Source organism: Phalacrocorax aristotelis, chromosome 18 (assembly GCF_949628215.1).
Source record: "Phalacrocorax aristotelis chromosome 18, bGulAri2.1, whole genome shotgun sequence".
Classification (NCBI taxonomy): domain Eukaryota; kingdom Metazoa; phylum Chordata; class Aves; order Suliformes; family Phalacrocoracidae; genus Phalacrocorax; species Phalacrocorax aristotelis.
Window position 1 is genome coordinate 4232164 of NC_134293.1, and position 27054 is coordinate 4259217.

Here is a 27054-nt window from a genome sequence, read left to right on the forward strand (position 1 = left end):
TACTTTGTTATCTGGTTCTTGTGTCACTGAGTTCTTATTAAATAGCATCCTAATTCTCCTTTGAATCGAAGAGACTCTCTTCTGTCGTCAGAAAAAATCATAAAAATGCTTCTGCTTTTTCTGACAGCTCTTGCATACTGACATTAGTAAGACTGTGCGTAACCAGTATAATTACATTTTAGAACATAGAGTTACCACTAATTTAACATAATAAATGAGAGATGCCCTGGATGGTAACCAGACAGCATGGTTGAAACAGAATAGTTGGAAAGAGTATGAAGTTGAAACTGAATGTTGTGGAATTAAGCTCTTCTGTCAGAGATGGGTTTATAAACCTGTAGGGCTTTATGGTAAGATGAATATATAAAAGGAGAGTGAAATGAAGTGATCACTTAACTTCGCTCACATTAAAAGGCTGGCTGAATGTTAGATGCGTGTTCTGTAGCTTGCTCACTTTCAGTTGTGGTACCCGCTCTTGAAACACCATCTCTTAGTGATGTATGGAAGGCCACTAGAAGACAATTCTGAAGATTTTGGATTTATTTAAGGTGACTTTAAGAGCATATTTCGTTCTGTGCTATTTTCTTCCAAGTGCGTGAACACTTGTGCTTTGAGAGGAACTGTAGTGTTTAATACCTCTTCTGTACGGGTTCCCATCTTAAGGCAGCAATACACTATATTCTACTAGATAAACGCCTGGATACTCCTCGGTTCTGACACACACAAGGATCTTGGTTCAAGTTATAATATTCCCTTCTTTGTCCATTTTTCAATTAGGAAAAAAAAAAAAAGATGAAAGTATTACAGCAGACTAGGCCAATAAGGAAAAGCCGCAGTGTCACGTAATCTGCATCTTGCCACTTTGTTATCCTCTTAGTTCCCAGGCTATTTTATGCTTGCGGAGCAGCGCTCGGTGCCCAGGTCCCGGAGCCTTCTGCGCGTTAATTTGAAAGCGACAAACGAGTGTGTTTAGTCAGAAGTTCTGTTTGGTGTTCAGTCATTCGGTCTCTGGTCCGGACTCAGCTGTTGTGCGATGAAGAGCGCTCTCTGTGACCGGGGACTGGGTTTTGCGTGGAGGATATCATGGTAAACAGTAAACCAAACCAAGTTTCAGTTAAAATGTTGGGAATATGGTATGCTTCTACTGCTGTGAGCCAGGGAGGATTGTACCAATAGGTGGGTAAATATTCAAGTTTTAAAATATATTGAAATACTTAGTTAATTCTGGTCATATAGAGAATTGTAATAGTAGTGCCTGAAATGAAAACACGTTTTAAATTTTTTTTCTAAGGCGGAAGATTATTCATGACTTGCTAGCTATGTAATATTTAAGAAGGGCAGACATTTCATGAAAATGGCATTAAAATGGAGGATGCTTTTTTAAAGTGTTTATCACTGTCAATCACAGTGCCGCAGCTGGTTTTAAATTAACTCATTTTTAGTAGATTTACAATTTTGCAGATGCGTATTTTTGCTGAAAATGTTCACCTATTCTTCCTTTACAATGTGAAGACTGTAGCTTAAGGTGGACTTGACATTGTTATTCCTCCAATTATACTCGTCTAATTCTTAGTGAATTGAACTAAGAAACACTACTCATAATTTTATGTACATTTTTTACGTAAATTTTACACAAATTTAAAATATCAAGTCTTTCATATTTTTATGGACAAGTGAGGAGGGAGACATCAAATAGCATATAGCAGTAAACTGGTATGTGGTTAAATTTCACAGGTGCATGATATCTCCATGCGACCTCTAATAATCATATCATGCATTTCATTGACAGAAATGAATACTGGCCTAGAAAGCCAGTCTGTTCTGATCTTTTGGACTATACTATATATGTAAGATACATTTTTGAAGAATAACTGTAAGTTATTTAAAATTCGAACTACTGAACGCGAAAGCCCAGTTCACGCTTCCTGACATGATTTGAACTGGCATTAGGAAAAAAAAAAGTATACTTTGAAAAGGTAAAATCCTTTCTCTATATAAAACCTCTTCAGAATATGGCTTTTTTTTTTCAAACACATTAGTATGTGTGGATACTAAGTGCAGTCTGCTTTTATCATGCTTCATTTGAACTTCAGTTAACGAGTATGATTATATTTATATATCATAAATTGCAAGCGATTTCTTCTAGTTTATATTTAGGGAGGAATAGATGGTGCACTACATATCCTGAGATTGATTTACAAGATTATGTGCAAAAAATCACTCTGGAGAAATTAAATTATGTAACAGCTGACTTCAGTCGTAGAGTTAAACTTTCACGTGTGCTGTAATCCGATAAATCTTTCTGTATTCTATGGAAGTGAAGCTATTGCAATGGGCTGCAATTAATTGTTACTATGAATGAAAAATATTCTTTTCTCACATTTTCACTTGTATCCAGCGTAAGCTGTGTGAGTCTAATCAGTACAAAGAATGTTATTTGCTACTTAGTCAGTTTTACTTTCTAAAAGGTTTGGCCCTTCTGCAGAAGGTCAATACGCTGGACCTGCCTTGGCTATCAGTGGCACACTTACGCTAATACTTATCAGCTATTCTTTCAAAGATGATTATTTGGAAATTCTTTGTCTTTTAAATGACCATGTAATTTCAACCACTGCTTGACAGAAATGCAGATAAGATGCTGTCTGATAACCTTTCTTTTCTGAGATTAAAGTAATAAAGCAATAAAGTTAGCACTGTAGAAAATAGCTGAAGTGCAATTTAAAAAATTGCCTACAACTAGCTTCTACTATAGATACTTGAGAATGTCTTTGCTGAAGAGTAAATCTGCAGAACCCTGCTTTCACTGGCAGGTACATTATTTATCTTTAGTAATTAAGAACTGAAAGATAGGTTCTCTGGCAGAATAAAACAATGTGAGCTGCCTGATGTTAGTGTTGCATCATTTCAAGAATGAAGCGCAACTGGCACATTTGTTACTCTTCCTAGTCACAGAGGTAGATTAGAAGGAAACAGTGATTTACATGCTCAAGAGTTAGCATAACACTTTTGTGTTTGCTAATGAGAACAATAGTGTGTAGGTGCTGTTCTAAATGGCAGTGCAAACTTGCCCTTTATGTGCAGTTGTTTAGGTGGTATAATAGCACTGTGATTCTCTTCATGTACTTAAAGTTCTGTCTCCTAAAGTGGCTTTTACCGTTCATTTGTTATTTTGCTTTTTGTTTATTTCTGTTCTTGAAACTCCATCTTTATACCTTTCTTGTATTTCCTGCAGAATACCGGTAGTATAGTCCTAATGTAATGTTTTGCAACCTCTTTCTTATCAGTACTGTAGCATCCTGATACCTGTAGAGGCAACAAGATTGAAGGAAAGTGTATTTTATTATTCAATTTTCTCTCATCTGTTGATATGCTGACTGTTGTGGGGCATCACTGGGCTGTTCTGTGTAAGCCTGTGAGGCTGCTTACTTCTGTGGCAGTCCTTAGCACCTATGATATTTCTATATGCTGATCTTCAAAGAAATAACTACTCTTTCTCTTTCTTGATTTCTAGTAGAATAACACTGCTTTATATGTTTAGATTACTGCTGCTTTATGTATTGGGGACAGAATTTTTAGCGGGGCTTGTTGCAATAGGACAAGGGGTAATGGTTTTAAACTAAAAGAGGGTAGATTTAGACTAGATGTAAGGAAGAAATTTTTTACGCTGAGGGTGGTGAAACACTGGCCCCGGTTGCCCAGAGAAGTGGTCGATGCCCCATCCCTGGAAACACTCAAGGTCAGGCTGGACAGGGCTCTGAGCAACCTGATCTAGTTCAAGACGCCCCTGCTCACTGCAGGGGGTTGGACTAGATGACCTTTAAAGGTCCCTTCTGACCCAAACGGTTCTGTGATTACAACACAACCAAGAGCCAGGAGATGGTAAGCCAGATAAGGGAATTTATCCAACTAGGAAAGAGGAGGAGACTAGAAAAGAAACCAGTTTATTTTTTCTTCTGGATCAGTTCTCTTATCTCACTTACTATGTAAATGCACAGCAGCTGATAATGATGCAAGTGAGGATGCTGCAGCACGTGCCTGGGGTTAAGAGGGAAGGTAAACGTTCTCTGTTCAGCCTGAAATTCTGTTAGCTTAACGTGACCCTAGAACTGCAGCTTTGGTGTGGGTGTTCTGCATGCTAGTGTAGGGTCTGTCTAGTGATTGTACTGAACGTACAGAGGAAAAGGAGGACATGTTGTCACTGATGTTACTTTTCTAGTTAGACTGTCTAAAAATATTTTACAGGAAGATGGAAACCCCTTCCACTCCTCCAACTCTACTTCACATATTAATCTTTTGTTAAAATTTTTCCAAACTTTTTCTGAGGAGGGTAAGGTATTATATAGTTTTTGATGCATTAGATGATGTGCCTGCTGGGTAGTTACAACTAGTTCGTGCTTATTGTAGGCTACCTAAGTTACTATTGTGATTAAATTACTCCTCCTAATAACAGAAATAGGAAAAGAAATCAATAAAATTTCAATTTGACATATAACTTTTTTTGGGTCTCTTCTGCTCTTAAGCCTTACAGGATTATTATTGTTTCTGTAGACTAAACCAGGCCAAATAGCTCAAGCTAAACCTATTAGAAAGCTGGCGTGGATTTAAAGACTCAGAACCATCTGGGAATGGGATCACATGTAGTGGTTCTTAATATAGACAGCTTTGTCATTACATATCTATTTGAGAACCAATTAATTTGCAGTGACCTAAAGCAGTGTTGTGACACACTTGTGTATGTAAAAAGCTTAAAACTATTGTTGAGCAGAAACTTAATCTTTTTATATATATATATATATTTAATTTCAAGGATAAAACATAAGGAGACTGGCATTTGTATGTGATATTTTGAAAGAAAACACAAGTTCTTCCTCTGACTATTTTTATTGACCTTTGCCTGGCACCTTGTTTTACTCATTGTTGGGTTTTGGTGTTTCAGTTTTTTATCTTCTTTAAATTAGTAAGTTCCTCCATATAAAGTATCTTCTAGGTTTATATAATCACTCCCCAGTGTTGACTGGATTTCTGAGTGCATCTATAGTATAAATAATAAAGCAAGGATAAAAATTTCAAGTAGGAATTTTTCAAGAGCAGCCAAGGACTAATTTTTTTCCCCTGTAAAAGTTCCGGGATTTTCTTTTTTTTCTTAAATGCTCCTTCACATCCTTTTAGAGGATTTAAATACTGGGTACCTTCGGAGAATAAGATATTGCATGTATAATCTGCTTGTTCAATTCCCCAAGAAGAAATGTGTGAAAATGAAGAGACTGCTGGAGCCTTTAGCAGTGGGGAAAAGTTCATTTCTGTATTTCTAAACACTTGTGATGATGTGTTTTTGGTGTTGAACCCTAGATGGTGAATAGGTAAGATGATTCTGTAAATAAAGAAGGTAAGATCAGACCTTTATTTCTCTATTACTCATATTTAGAATTTTTATATGCAGAAGTCAGGTATAAAAAATAAACATAATTTCTCTTTGCGACACAATAATGCTGCATTTTTATTTGGTGCTCAATTTTAACATGGTCTAGATATTACCAAAAATTTCTTTTATTTTTGTTGATTATGCAGTGGAAGAATCCGACATCATTGATCTCGAAAAACGATACTGGCTGCTAAAAGCTCAATCAAGAACTGGACGTTTTGATTTAGAAACATTTGCCCCCTTAGTTTCCCCTCCTATTCATCCATCTCTGAGTGAAGGTATGGAACTTCAATCCAACGTGCGAGGAAGTGACGTTGCTGTGGTGTTCAGTACCTGATGGTCTACTGACATACAAATTTCATTGCTTTAAAATGTGTTTTAAGCTTAAATTACAGAGATTCGTTCTATTGAGTTCTGAATGTTTGAAAATGAGAAAAGATGCCTGAGAAATCCCTATTTGTTGGGAAGTCTGGAATGACGAAGGAAGTGATGCTTCTGTGTGTTGCATTCTAATTAGTTGTCAGGAAATATGTAAAACTTTATGTATAATTTGCCCTGTAGTTCCTTAAGATTTTTCACTGGGTTCCTTAAGATTCTGTAATGACAAAATCTACTGCTGTCCCTGAGGGAGATAAAACAGAAGACCATATTAAAATTGACAAATGTGAGTTTCATCTATTAAATGTCAACTCAGCATGCAAGTCAGGAGTTGTATCATGCACTCAATTAAACAGCCTTCCCTAATAGTGTAAGTTAAGGAGGATTTTGTTCAGAAGATTTGTATGTTGCAGTGCAGACATAGTAATAACCAAGCTGGTCTTTCAGGTTGAAGCCAGTCTGGTAATAACTGGAGGTTGCAACTGTCTAATTGCCATTTACTGCACAATGTAAGGGCATTACGTAACATTCTACCTAGATGCTAGTTTTTGTCTGCAGCCCTAGAGTGACAATTTTTTATCACCAAGCGGTCAGCTTTATTGACAAGTGGCAGCAGTAAGTAGAAAATGGGAAGTTCATCTGCAGTGGATGCAAGCTGTTAGAACACCAGAACTTCTGTTCAATTCAATAAGGATATATCCCCACATCGTTTTGCTCCTAAGTGCATTTTATCTACTTAGTGGTATAAATTTACACAGCTGCTATGGGGAAACTTGAATGGTTTCTGGTCATTCTATATGTCTTCTGTGGATAGTGCAACTGAGTCATTGCCACCAAAAAAAAAAAAAAAAAAGTTTTATGTGCTGAATGACTACAACTCTTAAATACTTTGAAGGTGGGCAACTAAAACTCCAAACTCCCTAAGGGCCAAATTTATGGTATTCAGTGATTTTCATAGGAGTTTCTATCAGGCACTTTGTAGTAGCCACGTCATTTGGCATCTGAGTACCTTTACTATTTTGGTCCTTGACCAAATTGTGAAAATGCTTGTCCTGACCATACTGGTTTAGATGTACGTCCTCTAAATCAGTCATTACAGGGAAGGTGTGAGAATAGGGCTGCTGTTTAGAATTCTTGATTCCTTTCCCACCCTGCCCCTGGCTTTGCCTAGCCATACATGAGCAATCTAATTCACCTTTTAAATGGTCTTAGTAGTGCTTAATTATCTTTATTACACTTAGTAAGAATTAGTTACAATCATAAGTGTTTGTACTTCTCCTTGCAAATGTCAACAATTAACCCTTCATGTAAATGCTAAGTATGATTATCAGCCGTTTCAGCCAGATGCTGTAACAGGAGATGCTTTTGTGGTTTGCAGGTTTGTTTAATGCTTTTGATGAAAACCGAGACAATCATATAGATTTTAAAGAAATTTCCTGTGGGCTCTCAGCATGTTGCAGGGGACCCTTGGCAGAAAGACAGAAGTGTGAGTATGCGAAATGTTAACTCTTAACTTTAAAGAAGTTTTTCAGTTTGAGCAATGAAGTTTAGTTGTTTCCACCTCTTTAAATTTCTTTTTCCACTGAACAAGTGTTTGTCTGTGAAAGGTGACAGACTTCAGAAGTTAAAAACTTAAAGGAATTTTAAATATCACAGCTTCCGTTTATAAAGGATGATTAAACCTAATTCTGTATGTCTTATAACTTATCCATAGCTTCATATATAAATTATGCCCTGTTTGGGGGGGAAAATCCAATATTTCAGCAGTTATTTTGTAGTGTTTTGCATTAAGATGCAGAAATGTGTATCTCAATATAGAAAGTGCAAACACTTATCTATTCATTATCTATAATATAAAACTAATGTCCTATTTGATTGCCTTGTGGTAAATAACATCCTCTGGCTTGTTTACTGTCCAGTTTTCAGCTGGCTCCCTGCAAGGTTCTTGTGTTTGGAAATACTTCTGTCCCATACTTTTCCAAAGCCATATTGCTGCATCTTAAAAGCTATAATTCCCTGGAAATTTCTGGATGCACATATGTTCCCTGCTATGTCACATCAGAAAACACAGCACAGAATTGCAGGAATCTAGATTTCAGTTTATTAAACACAGCTGCTCCATTTCCTCACTACCACACATGCATCCTGCCTCATCAAAACTGTCAGCACTAAATCATGTTCTTGTGACTCTGCAGACTTATATTCTGCACAAAAAAAAACCACCCAGTTGTTGAGTCCTAACACAGGAAAGTAATTTCCTTTTTTCTCAGTTTGCTTCAAGGTTTTTGACATTGACCGGGATGGTGTGTTGTCTCGCACTGAACTTAAAGAAATGGTGGTTGCACTTTTAGAGGTCTGGAAAGATAACCGTACTGATAAAATACCTGTAAGTTATACTTGGCTTTTTATTCATTTGCATCTATTTCTTAAAGTCTTAAACACTTAAGTTTCTGACTTCAGAAGTAGGAATGTGACCATCGTTTGAACATGGTTTCAGTGAAATACAGGCTCCTTAGCAGAGGAGTATTGATAACTGGATGTAACTTGCTTTCATAACTTTGACCTGCCATTAACCAAAACAGGAGGATTTGACTATAATGTATGCTGTTTCATATAAAGAAACCTTAGGCACAAAAGTACCTGGAAGGTACTGGAAGTCTGGAAGGACTCAGTTGCAAATTATGTAGAGGTATCATCAGCATTTCTTACAGTTATATTTTTATTCTGAACACATGCAGCTCCAGAGAGTGCTGTGAAAGTTTTAACTCTGTTTTCTAATACTTTTGTTTGTTAAGGAGTTGGACATGGATTTGTCTGAAATTGTAGAAGATATTTTGAATATGCACGATACCACAAAGGTAGGAATCTGCTGTTCTTCCCTTGTCATTTTCATACCCTAATATCTTCAGTTGATTTATGAGAAAGTAAAATCTTGTCCTTTCTTTAAAGCAGAGGTGTGTCAATAAAAGAATCTCTTTTAAGAAATGTCAGTTTTCCATTAGAATTTTCCACATTGTTCTGTGAAATAACATGTTTGAATTTTATAAGCCATTTTTGTATATGAAACTAAACAAAAAATTAATTTGAAGCATATACTGTTTGCAAGGCCTCGCTATGCATAATTAATACCAGTTTTAAATCTGATGCTTGACTTTTGTTCTGGAGAAATTATTTTTTTGTTTAATGCATTACCCCTTTTTTCATAAGATCATTTTGAACATGAGTGTACCTTATATTTTATGCTTTGTAAAGACCCATTATCCTCCTATGCTGGAATAGAACTCCATGCATTATCATTATCAAACGACTGCAATAGTGTTATATACAACCAGTGAACTATATACGATGATATTGTTTCAGAGCTAAGTATCCGTGAAACTATGGAGGCATCTGTCATGACTGTCGTGACACACAGCAAAAAGTCTGACGAGTTGATATTGTGCTTTATAGTTAGCTGTGTGTAAATCTTTAAATGTGTTCTCACTTTTTCGAGATGGGCACTATCATCTGCAAACAATATAGGGGAGGTTGTTTCTGTTACATCATCCTTTGCTTCACTAATTAGGAAGAGTGTCTGGAAACTATAAATAATTTAAGAAGAACTATAAAGAATGTCTAGAAATGCTTAATTACTTGTTTGAATAGTTGTCTTGCCTGCTCGTACTCCAGCAATGTGGTGAGCAAGTATTTTATTATAATTCTTTCATTACCAAAGCAGTAGAAAATATGGCTTCAGTGAGCTCTTTCTTTCATCCTTTGAGGTTTTTATTGTTTGCCTTTTAAAAAGGGTAGTTTATAAGCAAATGTATAGCAGTCTGGTTTCTACAGAGTTAAAGAAGATTAAGTCTTCAGAATATCTTTCATAGTTGCATAATTAATGTAGTGCTGGAAAGAGCTGATGGTGCAGTAATTACATAAATTACTTAACCTCTTTTCATATGTTAGCTTTGACCTCTGAACTTTGGAGAAAATGGTCTGTAAGAAGAGGTGGAGTAACTGCCAGGGCTGTGAAAGTGGCTATGAATTATATTGTGATATAAAAAATTCAGATTGATCCTATCACTGAATTGTTGCAAATCAGAAGGCCATCTGACACCGGTCAGCGTTACGCTTCTGTAACTTTGCAAGTGATTAAGAACTAATAGCACTTGTGTTGTAAGGTAGGGTCGTGGGGACTTGATGATCCAAAATAGTTTTTTCCCAACCCACAGAGGACGATGGTAGGTTTCTGAATGGATGCAAGTGTCTATATGTGCAGAGCTTATTTGGATGATCAAAGTCTTAGATCGTCTAAGTCTTGTTTTGTTTCCTACAAAGCGGCTGCCCTGACTAGTCACATACTGCTTCTGCTGGTTTCATGGTTTCGGAAGGTATGACTACTGCAGTTGAGCATGAATACTAAACCTGTATGATGGAGAGCAGGAGCAAAGGTTACATGCTGTGCATGGTTCATCCTCTGTACTCTCAAAGCTTTTCAGTTCTCTAGGTTGCACATGTTATGCTAAAACTGGATTTTTCTTCTTTCATTGGGTCAAATTTTATTATCAGAGTGGCAGATGCTAATTTTTACCAAATCCCTGGCTTTGTCATACCTCGTATGATGCATTTAATGAGCATTTTAATAGAAACAGATTAACGGTTTGATGTTTCTTCCTTCCCCTTTCCTCCTCCCTTCAACTAAGCTTGGACACCTCACTCTGGAGGACTACCAGATATGGAGCGTGAAGAGTGCACTTGCCAATGAATTTTTAAATCTACTTTTTCAGGTACGTTTAGAGGAAATCTAAACTTGAAAATTACGGTAATTAGCCATGAGCTTTTTGTGTGGCCGCAAAGTGCAGCGTCGGCATTTGTGTCAACACGCTTACAGTTTAGTCTATTGCAATAAGTGACGTGTTTTTGCAATTACGCATTACCTTGATGGAATGATTTTCTATTCGATTATTATTCTTTTCAGTGTACGGAGATGCCTAAGGCACAATTTTTTGAAGTGTACATAGTGTACTGGCTGTAAAATGAAAAGAAATTTCAAGTGTATCAGCAGTTATATTTTCCATTAGAAAAAAGCTGTGTTCTTAAACAGTTGTTCTTGCAAATCTTTGCCAAGAAAGTGACACAGGAAATGAGAAAAGGTATTGCTAACTCTTCGTAACCTCTTTGCCTTTACATTTTCTGTTAAGGCCATCTAAGGAACCTTTCATTGCTTTCTTAGTGGAGCAGTCCTTGAAAGCTGTGATATCATGTCGCTATTGTGTTGCAGAAGCTGAGGATTAAGTGTGTACTGAAATTGTTTTTAATTGAACTTGAATTGGATTTTTATAAATCCTTAAAAAAGTCATATTTTAGCGCTGGCTCACTTTGTGCAGAAAATAACCCCCTAAGAGTATTTTCATTCACTGCAGTTTGTTCCTTACCCGTTTTCTGTAGAAGTTGATACTTTGAATTTAAGTAATGATAATCCTAATGGAGCCTTGAAGATTTGCCCTAATTTAGTATTCACCTCCAGCCCCATATGACAATCTCGCTTCTTCCAGGGAGGGCTGAGGAGAACCGGTGGGCTCCGTTCTCATCTTATGAGTGAAGCTTAATCAGTTACAGGGTCAGACTGGAGCAGAAAAATATTTCATCAGAAAGAAGTGGTGTAGTTTTTGGAGAAAAGAAGAAATTGTTGTGAGAGGCTACCTGAATCGCATACTACTGATTCTCCTGTTTGTGACCCTAGACTACTTTATAAATTGTATTTTGAACTATACTTTTCCCAGAACCTCAAGGGGACCGAGTGAGAGTATTCTGAGGCCATCAGCTACACCACAGCTGGAAATAATAAAATCAGAAAGTTCTGCAAATTCTTTTTATCTCTAATTGCATCAGGTTTTGCTTACATTGCAATCTTCTCAAGAAGGGCTTTATTTTTGGACTGTCTAGCATCAAATATCCTATCATAACCTAATATTGATTAACTAACAAGTATCTGTGCAATACTGAGGTAGAATGAATGAACAGTTAATAAATTTGTCTTGCTGATGATTACACATCACAGTTATTACACATTGCTGCTTGGAGGTCTCATTTACAATATTTTTTTCTCCTGACAGAGTTGTTACATTTTCATTTTAGATTTTTGTTTCTATTTCCTTTGATAACTTTATTGTATAAGGCACCCTCATCTTATGCTGCAGGCTCACAGCATACTCGCATGGGACAGAGTCTGCCATTGATTTTTCTGGGCATTTATTTGAACTGTCATAAGCTTTTGTGTCTCCTCTGCAGACAGAAAAGCGAAGTAGTCTGAGTGGAGCGCCTTGGAAAGCTTGACAACAAATTGGTTTGTTTGCAGCCGTGTTAGTTTATGTGAAGAATCTGATACTAGCACAGTGTTACATGAGTTTAAAAAGAAACATCAGAGCCAGCTGTGTTGTGTGTGCTGGAAAATCTGTTGCTTCCCAGCAGCTAATGGCCTTTGTTTTATGCAGAATGTGAAATGGTCTCTCACACTGTAATATAAATTTAAATAAGATATCTCACCAGTCATTAGAAATCTCCAGCTGAGATGCAAATTGATAGCCTCTAAAGAGACATAAGGAAACGACTATAAATCATGTTATGAGTAGCAACCAATTTGAAAACCGTCTGGGAGACGAGGCAGCTGACCCTCCTCCCTGCAATGGGAAACAAAGACTCCTGCAGAGTCTGTTTCCCTCTGCTCATCACTCCCTGCCGCATGCCCTGTGGCTGGGGAGCTGCTGGGAGAAACAGCCAGAGATGTCACTGCAGCCAAGGCCAGGACGGTTTTACTAGGAAGAGAGGAGTAAATATTAGCCATCTGGGACTGCTGGCTTGTACTTGGAATAAAGCCCCACCCAAATCGCATAGTCATCATGGGGATGGTGCCTTTTTCTTCTGTGTTTGTTTGAAAGAAAAGAACAAATGAAAACAAGCAAACAAAAAAGGCAAAAGAAAAAGCATGAGACATTCAGGGAACAGTCTACAATTTTGAGAGCATTTTCAGTGGTGACTGTTTGGTTGGACTGCTTTAAACATCTCCCTCGGTCTCATCATGTGCTCGTTTTAATTTCAGTCCCTTACATAACCGCTTCTCATTTTTACCCTTTTCATTTTGTTTTTGTTTTGGGGGGAGGCTTTGTTTGTGTTGTTTTTGTTTTTAAAACCTTTGGCTTATCTTTTCCAGCAGCTTGCATTCTCCCAACCCCTCATTCCCTCTCTCCAGTACTTATAGACACCGTAACTTTTTGTGTGTCCCATCTGTGTCAGTTAACATGATCCTTCATAGCATGTCCTTCAGTTGTGGAAATAACGAAAAATCATTTTCAGTTCACTTTAAATTGTCTTGGGGCATTTGACATTCTTGATATTTTTGTCTTTAACTGTGGGAACAGGTTGGGAATCTCATAGCTCAAAATACTTCTTTTTTTAGTGATTTGTTCAATGTTAGGTAATCTCGCTACATAATTAAAAAGAATTTTCTGAGAAGTCCCATTGCAGTTGTTCTTTTCTTTCATTTACCTAATGCTTGTTCCATAGTGGTATAGTTCTTAATAAGAATTACTTTCTTTTTCCAGGTGTGTCATATAGTTTTGGGTCTACGACCTGCCACTCCGGAAGAGGAAGGACAGATTATTAGGTATATGTTTTGCTCAGAATCTTAAATGGGTTTCAGAATCACCTTTTAATATTTTCAAATGAAAGACACTAATTTCTCTGTTCCGAGTAATACTTCATGTTGTTCATTCTTTATGTACAGAGGCTGGTTAGAAAGAGAAAGCAGGTATGGTCTTCAGCCAGGGCACAACTGGTTTCTTATTGCAATGCCATGGTGGCACCAGTGGAAAGAATATGTCAAATATGTAAGTATTTTAATAATACATACTGAATAAGAGTTTTCTTTGTATTTGTGACTGCTTAACCAATAATGCTTGAAATTAAGCATGTCCTGTCTCCTAGTGGAACACAATTGTTTTGCTGAATCATTGTCATATGGTGAGCTTTTCACTATAATTTCATTAAACTGTCGCCTCTTTCTGTACTTTGCTTCATCATTCCTGCGTGTCAAAGTACTTTTCTGAATAAAAACATACTCTCACAATAATACTTCCCCGAAGTGTTTTGATCCATTTGATAATAAAGCTACCTGTTTTGGTTTTGACTTTGCTTGGGCCACAAATACACACTCTGCATTTTCTGGAAAAATAAAGGAGAGAATTGGTGTAATATGATTTATAGGCAATGGTGAAAATTAGTCCAGTAACTGATGGTGATTGAAGGGGTCCTACTAAAACCTTACAGTTACAGGGTGCTCTTTTAATACCGTCCAACTAAAATATTCAAGCATCATGATGAGTTTTACAAAAGAAAGCATATTTAATAAAATTAAATTTAATAAAATTTAATTGGGGTGGAAGTAAATATTCTTTGCAGGTTACACAGCCAAGAATGTTTAATAAGTGAAATGAACTATTTCTCAAAAAAGTTTTATATAGTGATAAGTAATTATATGAGTATTTGAGTTGTCTTGTAAATACAAATAACTAAAATATTCAGAAGAGTGCAATGTATGCATTAACTAACCATGTAATTACAGTTATTCTTTGTGCACAGTGAATTGGACAAATGGTGGCTTAAATGCCTGAAATACTGGGTAATTTGATCCTTGTCATAGTATAAGTACTCAGATGTGCCCCTGATTTCATACCTAATCCTTTGCAGAACAGCACAGTGCCTTTAGTCACTGTGTCTACCTCTGGAGCAAAGAGAACACTCAATTTCCCTGAAACTCTATGAATGACTACTGTCATTCTAACATACATTTTTGTCTTACTTGTATACTTTTAGCTTTACTGCACAGTTTGGTTATTTGTCGAGGCACTATGTTTAGTGATGCGATGAATAGGGGGCAGCATAAAACACTTTTTTCCCATGTTGTTATGGCGATGTTCATTGCATGGATTTTCCTTTTTCTTCTCTAAGGCTCAGTTAATTCCCTTTTTCTCCTCTTTTCTCATTTATTGATGTTTTTTGTTGTGACCGGTGCTGTAAATGGGTTAGGATTCTTCTTACCTCTTGCCTATAGTGGACTGGAAAGTTGAGCTTTTGGGGAGTGCAAATTTTTTCCTCACCTTTATCTTGCCTAAGAGTGAGCCATATTGCCCTTGCAATGCTGTTTCTCCAAAGGAAACAAAGGAACTTTGTTTCAAAACAAAGTTAGGGAAGACTAAAGTTGCAGGTTTGAGGAAAGAATGTGTTTTTGTTCTTGTGCTTGCTGTTCTCGTTTAACCATATGAAATTCAACAAGGACAAATCTTTGAGTATTTATAGTCTGTAATTATAGCTGTCTAAAATGGTTGTCTTTTTATGTATCTAGATAGAGAAAATAATTCTGGTATTTCATGATTTTTATATTGTGCAGAAGAGTTTATTAGATTGGTTTAAAAATTTTGGCTGTTTCTGCAGATTTTTCATCAGTAGATCTAGAGAGTAATTTTTTTTTTTCTATAAAGCTCGTTGTGATATGAAGAAGTGGTCACACAGCTGTGAATGTTGGTGATTGATTTGGCTGATGCTAAATGTCTTTGATGTTGGCTTATAATTAACTTTTCTACTTGCCTACCAATTTTAGGATGCAAACCCTGTTGTGATAGAGCCTTCATCTGTCTTGAGTGGAGGTAAGAATTCACTCGTAGCTGCTGCAGCCAATACTTCAGAACAGGGCGAAGACAAAATGGGAGGTCTTAATTACTTCAGTGCAACAGAAGAAAAGTTTTCAGATAATATTTCTACTGCATCTGAAGCCTCAGAGACTACTAGCAGCAGTAAGCATAACATCTTATTTCCTTGGAGGTTTAATGTAGAACAGGTTTTGAGAAAACTAGGTAGTGCATGGATTCCTCCAGTTGAAAAGATAACACAGTTTAGATTGCAGAGGTGGCCTACATGTGGACGTCGGTGAATTACTGGGATTTTTTAGTCTGTGGTGGATAAACAAGAAGCAATCTTGTTTAAACAGCAGTTCATCTTTTATGCTATGGTTAGTTTCCAGAATTGTTTCCAAGATAGTTTTTGTCATTTCTGAGCTGTTTTTCCCCCCTTTACATGAAGTTGTTTCTAGCCCATACCTAGTTGGTATTGTATGATGTCTTGCAATGAGATGACCTCAGATACTACAAAGAGGAAAGAAGCAGAATAAAAATAGGAAAAATATACTTAGTTTTACAGGGCATGTGATTTAAGTGAGTTTGTGCAGATTCTAGGAGCTGTCTTTGTGAAAGGAGCGGAGATTTTTAGTTCAGTCAGTTCTCGTGAGAATTTGAGGTTTGTTTTTTTTTCCCCCCTGTGTAAGACAGCTGAATGTTGCATCTGGTATTTTAAAATCTGTATCTTAAAACTGTAACTTCAATTTTGGGTAGATAAATTACAGCGATCATTTTTGGGGTGGGGGTTGGGGACTAGAGGAAGGGCAGGGAGGGAGACAAGTTTTAGATTAAAGATTCATTCTTTTTCTTTTTTCTAACCTGAAATTTAGATTTAGTGTTCTGCATAACAAAAGGAGGTTCTATAAAAATACTTGCTGTTTCAAGAGGAAAAAATATAAATAAAGCATTATCGCATATATATTCAGTTTTCTATGTAAGAATTTCAAGGCTTTGATATTCAGACATCCAGACAACAAGCAAATGTCTAGCAAATGCTTATGCAAACCGAGTTAGGCTGTTTTCAAACCGGGTAGTTGTGTAAGTATCTGCTTTGGTATTTGGATCTCATATATCCACTTCTTTACCTTTTCTGAGCATACTAATATATTTGTCACTCTGTAGTTTGGAAGAATTGCAAGTTTTCATGAAGTATGAAGGATAGCAAACTTCTTCAACAGCCCTTTTTAAAAACAAAACAAAAAGAAGGTTAAAACAACTTAACTGATTAATTTATGTTATGGACTCATGAATTGAAATAGAGAGATTTATTTTTTTTCTTGTTCTGTTACAGATACTCTTTACCCCGGCACACCAGGGACTGATGTGTGTTTTGCTAGGCAGCATAATACTTCGGACAATAATAACCAGTGTTTCCTTGGAGCCAATGGGAATACTTTGCTACAGCTTAATCCTCAGAAACCAGGAGCAATTGATAACCAACCCCTAGTAACGCAAGAACCAGTGAAGGTAAACATGCCTGAGTCATGAACATAGGAAAAGTATCTTTTAGCATACTTTTATCACAGCTTTTTATGTGTTGTTTTTTTCAGCTAGTGGCTTAATTCTAAATTAACACTGCTTTGTTGTATAACAAAGTTTGGGTTTCTTACTCTTATTTTAAGGAAGAAAATTGGTGTTCTGTTTCTAAGGCTACTATTGAGTGTTTTGTGAGAAAAGAAACATTCCAAATGTTCTTAAAGAGCCTTACAAAACTTACAAATGAAAAAGACATTTATGGAAACAACTTTCAGAATTAACTATAAAATATTTTAATAATTAAACACTTTTCTTCAGTGTTTTCAATCTAAATATAAAAGTTTATTGCTATTGCATAAAATCAGAAAATAGTTAATTAAATAATAAAACAAAACTGACAGTTTTTCCAGTATTTATACAAACAAACCGTAAAACACAGACCTGGACCATCATTGATGAGTATAGATTGGATTTCTCTATGGAATATCTGAAGTTGTTGGAGTAGGTAACACGAGAGAGAAAGGTAATATAAATTCTATATTGGAGAGTCTTCTAGAGAAAGAGTAAATAGTGACACTTGAATATTAATCATTGTTACATTTAAATACCACCTTTCAGTATGAAAAGCAGTTGATAATTTCTACTTCAAAGTTTTTTTAATAATTAAAGAGTGTTTTGTGTTAATGAACTAAAATCATTGCACTATTTTTTGCACTTGAGATTTGACAAAGCCCCTTTTTGTTTAAAAGGCTGCATCATTAACAATGGAGGGTGGAAGATTAAAACGATCTCCACAGTTGATTGAAGGAAAGGACTACGTAATGGTACCAGAACCAGTTTGGAGAGCACTTTACCATTGGTACGGAGCAAATCTGTCCCTGCCCAGGCCGGTAAGTTGTGCTCATAGACACTATTTACTTGCCATGACCACCGAGATAATATAAACAACCTAATGTGTCCAAGCTTCTGCCAGTTGCACAAGACAATCTTTTATGGTCATCTCCTACTTCATCCAAAATGGATAGTCTAAATGCTAAGTCTTGAAGAGCAAGCTGGGAAAAAGCAGTCTCAGAAATGGACATGGATAGAAAGTCGTGGATGTTTACCAGGAGGTTTACAGCACAAACCCCAGGAGATACTGCAACAGGGCAGAAGTGCTGCTCAACTGATCATGATTGCTAAAGCAGACAAAAGTAAACTTGAGACCAGTTTAAAATACTTGGCATCAAAGCACTCATCTTTACAAGCTCAGATAAATCTTCAACTGGTCTGCAAAACCAATAAAATTAAAACTGGGACACCTGCAGCTTTGAAAATGCATTTCTTCTCTCTTACGATTTCATGAAGGGGGTGGAAGGTAGCGATTGCTGTCCTTCAGGTTCAGTGTCATAGAAAACACAACACGGAAAATTTGGTAAAGATCTAAAAAGCAGCAGGAGAAAGGTATTCCTGAAACGAATTCGTGTATGAGCATACCAGCTTTTGAGTACTGCACAGACTGGTTAAGCTGTTCAGCTTCTAGTCAGAAGTTTTTCAATACAGCATTTATCATGAGCAATTCCTCAAGATACAGATGCTAAAACCGAGTTGGCATTTACTGTGTAAGGCTGGATCGGCATTGTTCTGGTTAACCATGTTCAGTACTAAAAACAAAGACCAGTAATTCTCACCTGATATGCTCATCCAGTCAGGCTCTTCTTGTTTTAATTCTTCAGTTTGACTTTTGTTGCAAGAATTATGTATCGTGGCTGGGTGAATACCAGTTGTTACTTTGAGCAGATCATATATTCAAAATAAATATTTCTTTTGTGTTCTTCTTCTAGTATTATGGTAATTGCCTTTATTTTTTCTAATGAGTAACTAAAAATCTTACTGGCGAGGCAAGAGATGATCATTCTCATTCTTCAGCACAAAACTGGTAACACTTCTCCAAACTTACAGAATACTCTTTTGTCAGCAAATAATTCATAGTAGTGCATTTTTACATTTCTTACGTTTGATGGTAAGCAGAAAAGCCAATGGATCACAATCAAATTGTGAAATAGTTTTACAAACAATTAACATGTTTCCATTGTGTAATAAAAAAATGTATTTGCAAATTGGAAATGCTGTGTTTTTACATCAACAATTATCTAGTTGCCTGTAGTCACTTAAAACCTTGCAGTGAAATTAACCAATTAGAGCCTATCAAAGATAAGGTGATATTCGTAGTTGTTTGCATAAAAGTTTTGTTAAAAGAAGAAAACCTTGAAGACTTGAAACTCACTTTCTGTAACTAACGCTAGTATTTTCTATATTAAAGCTGTAATATCTTTAATTAAAAATTAATTCTGGGCACAATGCAGAATGTATTGCAGAATATAATTTTCAAATGTGCAAGTGCTGTATATTAAATGGAATTGATAATATTTTGTGTTATTCCAATATGATTTTTTTGGTTGCAGGTAAAACAGCGACAGTATTTCTGAAAGAGAAGCAGTAACTATATAGCAATACTCATTGTTAAATCATAGAATCTCACAATTTATTGAGTTATCTCTCTGTTTCTCTGGGTGTAATATTGTGAAATGAATAGCAGGTAAAATCACTTGGAGCTAAAGCTGGTATGCCTTGAATTATTAATTCTGAATTTATAAAAATGTAGGCGGATGTTAGAGGCGAGAAGAATTGAAGTCACTTGCTCTGTTCACTTAGAGGTGTTGGAAACTTCAATTTCTGTTGAGTATATTTATTCCATACAATGGTTGGTTTATTCTGTGTCAGGTAGTCTCTTACAGGAGCTACACTTTAAAAAAGGAAGTGAGGGGATTTTTTTTTGATGGTAGCAATAGGGGTTAGGTGGTTGGTGTCACAAATGTTCAGTGTCACAAATGGGAGAGAATTAGCTGTATGATTTTTGATGATTTGGTCTGTTAGCCATAGTACTGGCAATTATTTTACAGTGAAAAATCATTGGCTTCTGTTACCCTCCTCCCACACATTCTCCATGGAAACAAAACACCTTTCATGATCCCGAAAAGGCCACATCTCTTTATACACAGCACAAACTAACGTGCTTGAGATTTTTGCAATAGTGTAATTAGAAAAGAGACTGCTCTTCATAATGAGAGAATTTTAGTTTGGGTATCCTGCCTGCAAAAAAAAAAAATAAATGCATGAATAAACTTTAGCTTTCCAGTCCATAATTAAGAAATATTTTGGCACTTAGTTATCTGAACACTTGAATTCTTGAAGACCATTTGTATACTTGCAACCATGCATACAGTCACCTACAGTCCCACTCTCCCACCCCACACTAGGGACTGTTAATGTTTGTTTCCAGAAAATATCATCGCTATTGTGTTTGTTGTAACTGAAGTTTAATACCATGGCACTCCAGTGCATTATATTACTTCTCGCAACTTCAGCTGAGTGTTTTTTTTCTGCTTCACATGGTCACAAAAATAGGGAACATTCCTGCCATTTGTGTATGTCTGTGTTTGGGCAGATTGAGATAGCAAAATCTTTGTAGAAATGGGGACTGAAAAGCTGCAAGTCATGTTCTGGGGTAATTTTGGCTTTTTCTGTCAACATACCAAAATGCAACAAAAGTAAGTTTCAGTCTGTTCTTACAATATGAAGGTTTTAATTCAATCCTATTGCTCAAAAAGTTCAGAACAAATGTCTTATTCAGCACGTGTGAGTTTTTTCAACAGTTGTGAAACTTTAATATTGACATGTACACTGAGCAGAATTAATGAGTTTCATTGTAAATTCACATGTATTTCAGGAATTCTAAAAATGTTCTTTCCATGGTGTTGTACAGGAAGCAATGCCCCACTGAATAAGGTGTTTGCTTTTGACAATCTGCAACTAATAAGCTTCAAGAAGTACTTAGAAATCAGTGAATTGATCTTCCTGGGGATATTTGCCTAAGACCCCATAAGTGCAGAGGATTTCTCATCTCCTAGTAAAATCTAGTTTATTTTTTTAACCATGTGCTTTAATCATTACCTCCTGTTCCTGTTGGGATTTCTTACGTTTGGAACATCAGTCTCTGAAATGTGTTTTAAACTTCTTTACTAGGTGATCAAAAACAGCAAAACAAATGTGCCTGAACTGGAGCTATTTCCTCGCTATCTGCTCTTCCTGAGACAGCAGCCTGCCACTCGAACGCAGCAGTCAAACATCTGGGTGAATATGGGTATGATGAGCCTGAGAATGTTTCCTCAGCATTTACCTAGAGGTAACTTAAGAATGCAGCAAGAACACCAGTGTGCAGTTTCTAAGAAAGCGAGACCCAGAGCTGTAGAAGCTTGCTGCCAGCTTGTACACCAGCTAATCAACTGTAAGGCACAATCAGCATTGGTAAAGATTTAAAGGCTTTCCTCCTATCTTGTCTTGAAAGGAAGAGCCGTGAGGGAGCGTTTTCAGTGAAGTCAGTTAAGTCACGTAGTTACTGCAAATAGATCAGTGTAAGTGAAAAATGAGCACTGCATAAACTAAACAGCTGAGAGGGGCAGATCTGATTAATCCTGTTGGTAATTAATTTTGTAGCCACAGAATAGATGCATTTGTGCATTGGGGCGGGTGCGTGTATCTGATTGTACAGTGGTATAATAAATTAAATCGTTGTTCGGCCAACTAGTTCTGAGTTACTTGGGCAGTTAGGCTTTAATGCCCAAAGTAATTTAATACTCTTTAGAAAGGGATTGAATTAAGGGAATATGAAGACTGTTATTTGATGCAATTTGGAAAGACAATTTCGTAGAAAGCATAAACATCCAACTAAAATATATGTGCCATAACTGTGGTGGTAATGCTTACCAAAAGATTGTACAAGTAATGGGCTCAAAGAACGATCTTTGGATTGCAGCTTCACATTTCAGCTGAAAAGTGTTCCAGGATTTGCTTTCAGTTACTTCATGCACAGTTGCATACTTGCCTCGTGCAGTAGGTTTGAAGAAATACTAGATGTTCACATGTGCGTTTGGATACACGCAGATATACATATGTATCCACAGTAATGTACATCCAGAAATGGGCTTTCCTGACTACTGAAAATTAAATCCTTCAGCCTTGCTAGTATTAGCTTGTGTTTAAAAATCTCATGCAGATGCTCAATTTTTCACTGCTTTGGTAGAATCTCAAACTTAACACGTAGATAGTGGCTGCCTGCTTGATCAAGTTCCGCTACAGAAACTGCTACCCAAATTCATTTTTCCTACTAGACCTAATAAAATGGAAACTGCTTTGTTGGACATCCTAAAATGCCCAAATTCAAATAAAGGGAATCTTCTGACGTGCCAAATTTGATCTTGATTTGGAATCATTTTGCTCTGCACTAATTTATTTGTCCAATCAGTTATTAATCTTTTTGAGTTTTCAAATATGCTTTCTTGCTGTAATCTTACAACTAATCTTCTGATCCCTAATCTCAGAAAATGCTTTTTTGTGTTCTTTAAAAAAAAAGAAAGAGTACTTTGCTTGGTATACTGAAGGAAAACCGATGCTTTGTTGACTTAGATGATTACAGTGTAGTTTTACTCCCTTGTCAAATTGCGTGTAATATTGCATCATTTCAAATGGTACTAGTTATTTTATTGTAATCTTTTGACAGTGAAGGTAGAACAATGTGAGTTCTCTGACTACTTAAATAATGCAGTTGTCCCGTTGCATTTGGCTGTATAATAAAAGCCATATGTTACAGACCTGTCTCTGTGAAGAGTGGGAAACTTCCTAAGTTTAAACTAAAGAAACTAAAAAATAAAGCCCGTAAAGTTGGTCTCATCTCTTTCAAACTGAGCTTGTGCAAATGTTTTATTTAAAGATAAGCTCATATTATAGAAAACAGCAATGATTTTGACTGATGGAATGAGCTTGTGTTACAAACACGAGAGCGCTGAGGAATTCTGGTGAAATCCTAGGCATCTTCACAGAATATGTTTTGAGGAATTTAGTTATTAAGAATACTTTTATTGTGAAACTGCCAGGCTGATTTTGACTTCACAGATCAGCATTCATCTCCATAGAAGAGCTGGAGCAAAGTTACACTACTTCCAAGATGTGTCAGACTGATTTTTTTTTTTTAACCTTATTTTTTACTACGATGTGCTCTCAAAATGAAAATTCTGATGAGTTTTTGAAGTCCTTTAGTTTGAAAATTACCATTGTCTCTGATATTCTGTCTTTAAGAGAAAAAAGAATAGCCCTGTCTTTTAAAACTACTTTTGAATTGTTAATTTCCTATGAGAATCTTAGGGGAGCAATTTTCTAATAGGTTTTGGTAAGAAGGGAGGTAAATTTATTTGCTTTTTGATAGCAAGTTTTTTGTCCCAAAGGGTTAGTAACAAGTAGCTTTCAATCTAACTCATTATTTTATCCATAAACAAAAGGAGTGCTTTGTACCACTTCACAAAAAGTACTTGTATTATATATATATAGTGTATAAGTTGTTATTGATCTGATTTCAGTTGGTCTGTGGGTATATACATTATCTTTTACCCTTTTCTTATGATTGTGAATCCAGGGAATGTACCTTCACCGAATGCTCCTTTAAAAAGAGTGTTGGCTTACACCGGCTGCTTTAGTCGAATGCAAACAATTAAAGAGATACATGAATATCTCTCCCAGAGGCTACGTATAAAAGAAGAGGATATGCGTCTCTGGTTATACAATAGTGAGGTAATGTCGGTCTTTTTTCCTTTTCTTCCTTTATCAACTATTGGGTATTGTAGATGATCTTTTCCAGAAACTATTGAATACACATGCACAGGAAAAAAAAAGATAGTGGCATAAGTTTCCTTTGCAATTTAACTACCCAGGTTGCAAAACCCTTGCCACTTACTTCCTAGAGTTTTTTGTGCACTCCAAGCAGTGAAACTTAGATTTTGGTGTTAATGACCAGAAAATTTCTTTTGTTTTCTAGTAGCCTGATAAATGTTAAATTATCCTGTCATGTATTTAAACATAGGCAGCTGGTTGACCTATTAAAAGGCTTGATATGAAGTTTCATAGAAACTGTTTTAAACAGAAATAAAAGTATATTCTTTCATTGACACGCATGATGCTGTGACATGGCACAGAAGCCAACAGCCATCCAGGATCTTTTTCAAATGTGTATGTGAATAAATCACAGTGAACAAGCAGAGAATGTATTCCTCCAAATCATTAAGTGCATGTAATTCATTCTAAAGAAATACTGCATGAAATTAAAGCATTGAACTACATGCTTCTGGAGATCAGTGAACTACTGTATTTAATTAACATACGTAGGAAACTGGCTTTCTCGTTTTGTGAAGAAATTGTTAATACTGATGTAATTTCATTGCTTTGAGATTAAAATATCCTCAGAGAATTTTAAATCTAGAAGTAATAACTATATGAAGTATTTTTTCTGCAGAACTATCTTACTTTGCTGGATGATGAAGATCACAGACTGGAGTACCTTAAAATCCAAGATGAGCAGCATTTAGTAATAGAAGGTATAAAAAGAGCCTATAATTGGTTTACACACTAAACCTGAGTAGTTTTGTATGAGTATATATCTGGTTAATAAATTGTGTAGTACCCATTTCTGTAATCACCCAAACTACACAAATATATAGGCTTACTGCCCAAATATTTTACTTTTGGAAATGTTTTGAGAAGGAAGAGTATGTGTAAATAGAAGTCTGTCTCTATCTACGTATGTATGTATTGAAAGAAATACAGGTAGAAATACCAAAGCTTAAAAAAAATCCACTTCCGCTACAGTAATAACTAAAATGCCAGAGATTTAACAAAAGCAGTCTGAGGCACCTGAGGCTTTTTCATTATCTGGTTTTTCTTCCGCTAATTTTACAAGAGTTCAGGTTGTGATATTTGCATGAATGCATTCTTACTCACAAAGCAAAAGGTGAAGAAAACTGCATTTTCAGGCCATGTCAGGTTCATTTTTAAGATTTTTGCTACAAGCTGCTTTTATTTTCACATCTGGAGACAACCTGATGCATTTGGACTTGACTACTTGACTGACTGGTTGTGGTGAAAGGTGTCACAAACAATCTCAACCTTCCTTGTTTCAATTTACATCTATTGTGTCTCATCCTCCTGCCCTGGGCTACTATACTAGGCGGTGCTGTCAGTCACAAATACATTAAGCCTTTGTCAAAGGTATTGGGGGGCATGGATCAGCTGAGTTTTCAGCTAGTTTGACCTGACTTTTTGTCTAATCTTTTAATGTGAGAAACAGAAGCATACATACTTCATCCACTCTACTGTTGTCCTTGCATCACAGAGGCTATATAGAAATCCAGGGCCTGAGTTGTTTCTGTACAAGTTTCACTTAGCGTAGCTTTACATTACCCCTCAGGTTGGTGTGCTAGGTGGGCTCATCCTTTTTGCCCCTTGGCTTAGCTCATATTTAATCAATTTAAAATTGGCAGAGCAGCTGATGCAGTTCACTGTTTACCTGCATTAATCACTAGACACAAGGGAAGAAACAGGGATTTATATGTAGAGAGAGGGGAGAGGGACTGCAGCTTGCTGTACTAGGTGAGACAACCCTGAGGCTGTAGTTCAATAAACAAACCGGCATTAAGCCAACACTGCCACTGAAAGAAGCAGTCGGCCCTTCCTCTGAACATTATGCCACCTGCCTTACCCGTGGCCAACTACTTCACACCTATCTGATGAACTGGCTTTGAGAAGTGATGTAGTGAACAATAACTCCCTCTTTCCAGCAAGCTCAGTTCCCTCAGCCAGTTTGCTGCTGTACGGCTTGTGACAGTGCAAGGTAAGAGGTTTGCAGAGGGACCCTATGGGGAGGTGGTGCTAAAGTGAGTTCAGGAAAGATTGCATTTTTTGGTCCCGCTTTATCTTGAAACATTTTTCTGTGTTTTGAAATACACTTGAGTCTTTTCTTGGTTCATAGCAGCAACAAATATTAGTGATCGCTCACGAAGGGAACACCTGGGGGATCCTCAATAAGTGTTAGAATAAGTACTGTAAAATTAGTTAAGCAACAGGAAAGACATCTCAAAGCTGCTTTCTAAAGATGTTACTGGCATGGCTGGAATGATGGCAGCATTAGAATGATTTCCAGTAATGACTGGAATCATTGAAATGAAAACTAGCAAAAACAATAACTAGAAATAAGCAACTTTCTAATCTCAATTAAATATTAGGAAATTTGAATTAAACTTCTTCAGCAGTATAAGTTCTCTGGAGTAAGTAACAAACAATTTCAAAAAAATCCTTATCCCATATCTCTTTCTAGTTCGAAACAAAGACATGAGCTGGCCAGAAGAGATGTCTTTTATAGCAAACAGCAGTAAAATAGACAGACATAAAGGTAAGTGTTTGAGCGTAGTAACTGAATCGTGATGAGAAGAAAAACCCAAGAGGCGATATTATGTTGAAACTATTCTTTCTAATATAAGTTCTCTTAACTTTGGAAGAGGTCTTTTATGCCTGGGCTGCTTTGCTTGTTCTTTCTGTTTTATTAACTTAGATGCTGGAAATGTGGGAGGGTTGGATGTATAGATAGATAAATTTGTAGATGTTCAGAGGCAGCAGCGCAGATGGTGCATAGCAAATTCTGGATTTTGTGTTTATTATCTTGGGTTTTTATGGTAAGGAATATTTAAGGTTTTAACAAATTAATCCAGAAATTTCAGTACTCTAATTATTTACCTGAAAATAGTTTGTATGGGTTGTGCTGACATCTGTGATGAACGAGATCCAACAAAATACATCAATTTCTGATGACAAGTAGAGTCGAAAAGCAGATTTTGAACAGGCTGGTCTTCTGTTGCATCTATGGTAGCTGTAGTCTCGTAACTGGGAGGAGGTTAATTTAATTGGTTACTGTGTAAAGGTCATATTCTTTACTCATATACCATTCTGAATTTTTAACATCTGCACAATTGGTATAATTGTTTTATTTTTCTCAGTTCCTACTGAAAAGGGTGCTACTGGATTAAGCAATCTGGGTAACACATGTTTCATGAACTCCAGTATCCAGTGTGTCAGTAATACACAACCTCTAACACGGTATTTCATCTCAGGAAGACATCTTTATGAACTTAACAGGTAATTTTCTATTGGAGA

General features: G+C 36.4%; 1 protein-coding gene across 3 annotated transcripts in view; it reads left to right on the forward strand.

Moving 5' to 3' along the window:
• The window catches only part of USP32 (ubiquitin specific peptidase 32), an 84785-nt gene that overhangs the window by 43581 nt on the left and 14150 nt on the right, over positions 1–27054 (forward strand). Inside the window, exons 6-20 of one of the 3 annotated variants that reach the window (XM_075112807.1) lie at positions 5569–5700; positions 7179–7286; positions 8071–8186; positions 8596–8658; positions 10483–10566; positions 13381–13442; positions 13563–13665; positions 15435–15627; positions 16799–16974; positions 17733–17873; positions 21049–21208; positions 23492–23646; positions 24365–24446; positions 26222–26296; positions 26898–27036. In XM_075112807.1, coding sequence (XP_074968908.1) covers positions 5569–5700; positions 7179–7286; positions 8071–8186; positions 8596–8658; positions 10483–10566; positions 13381–13442; positions 13563–13665; positions 15435–15627; positions 16799–16974; positions 17733–17873; positions 21049–21208; positions 23492–23646; positions 24365–24446; positions 26222–26296; positions 26898–27036 — 1789 coding nt within the window. The remainder of the gene's footprint in view (positions 1–5568; positions 5701–7178; positions 7287–8070; positions 8187–8595; positions 8659–10482; positions 10567–13380; positions 13443–13562; positions 13666–15434; positions 15628–16798; positions 16975–17732; positions 17874–21048; positions 21209–23491; positions 23647–24364; positions 24447–26221; positions 26297–26897; positions 27037–27054) is intronic. The other 2 variants (XM_075112809.1, XM_075112810.1) reach the window with 2 other exon arrangements.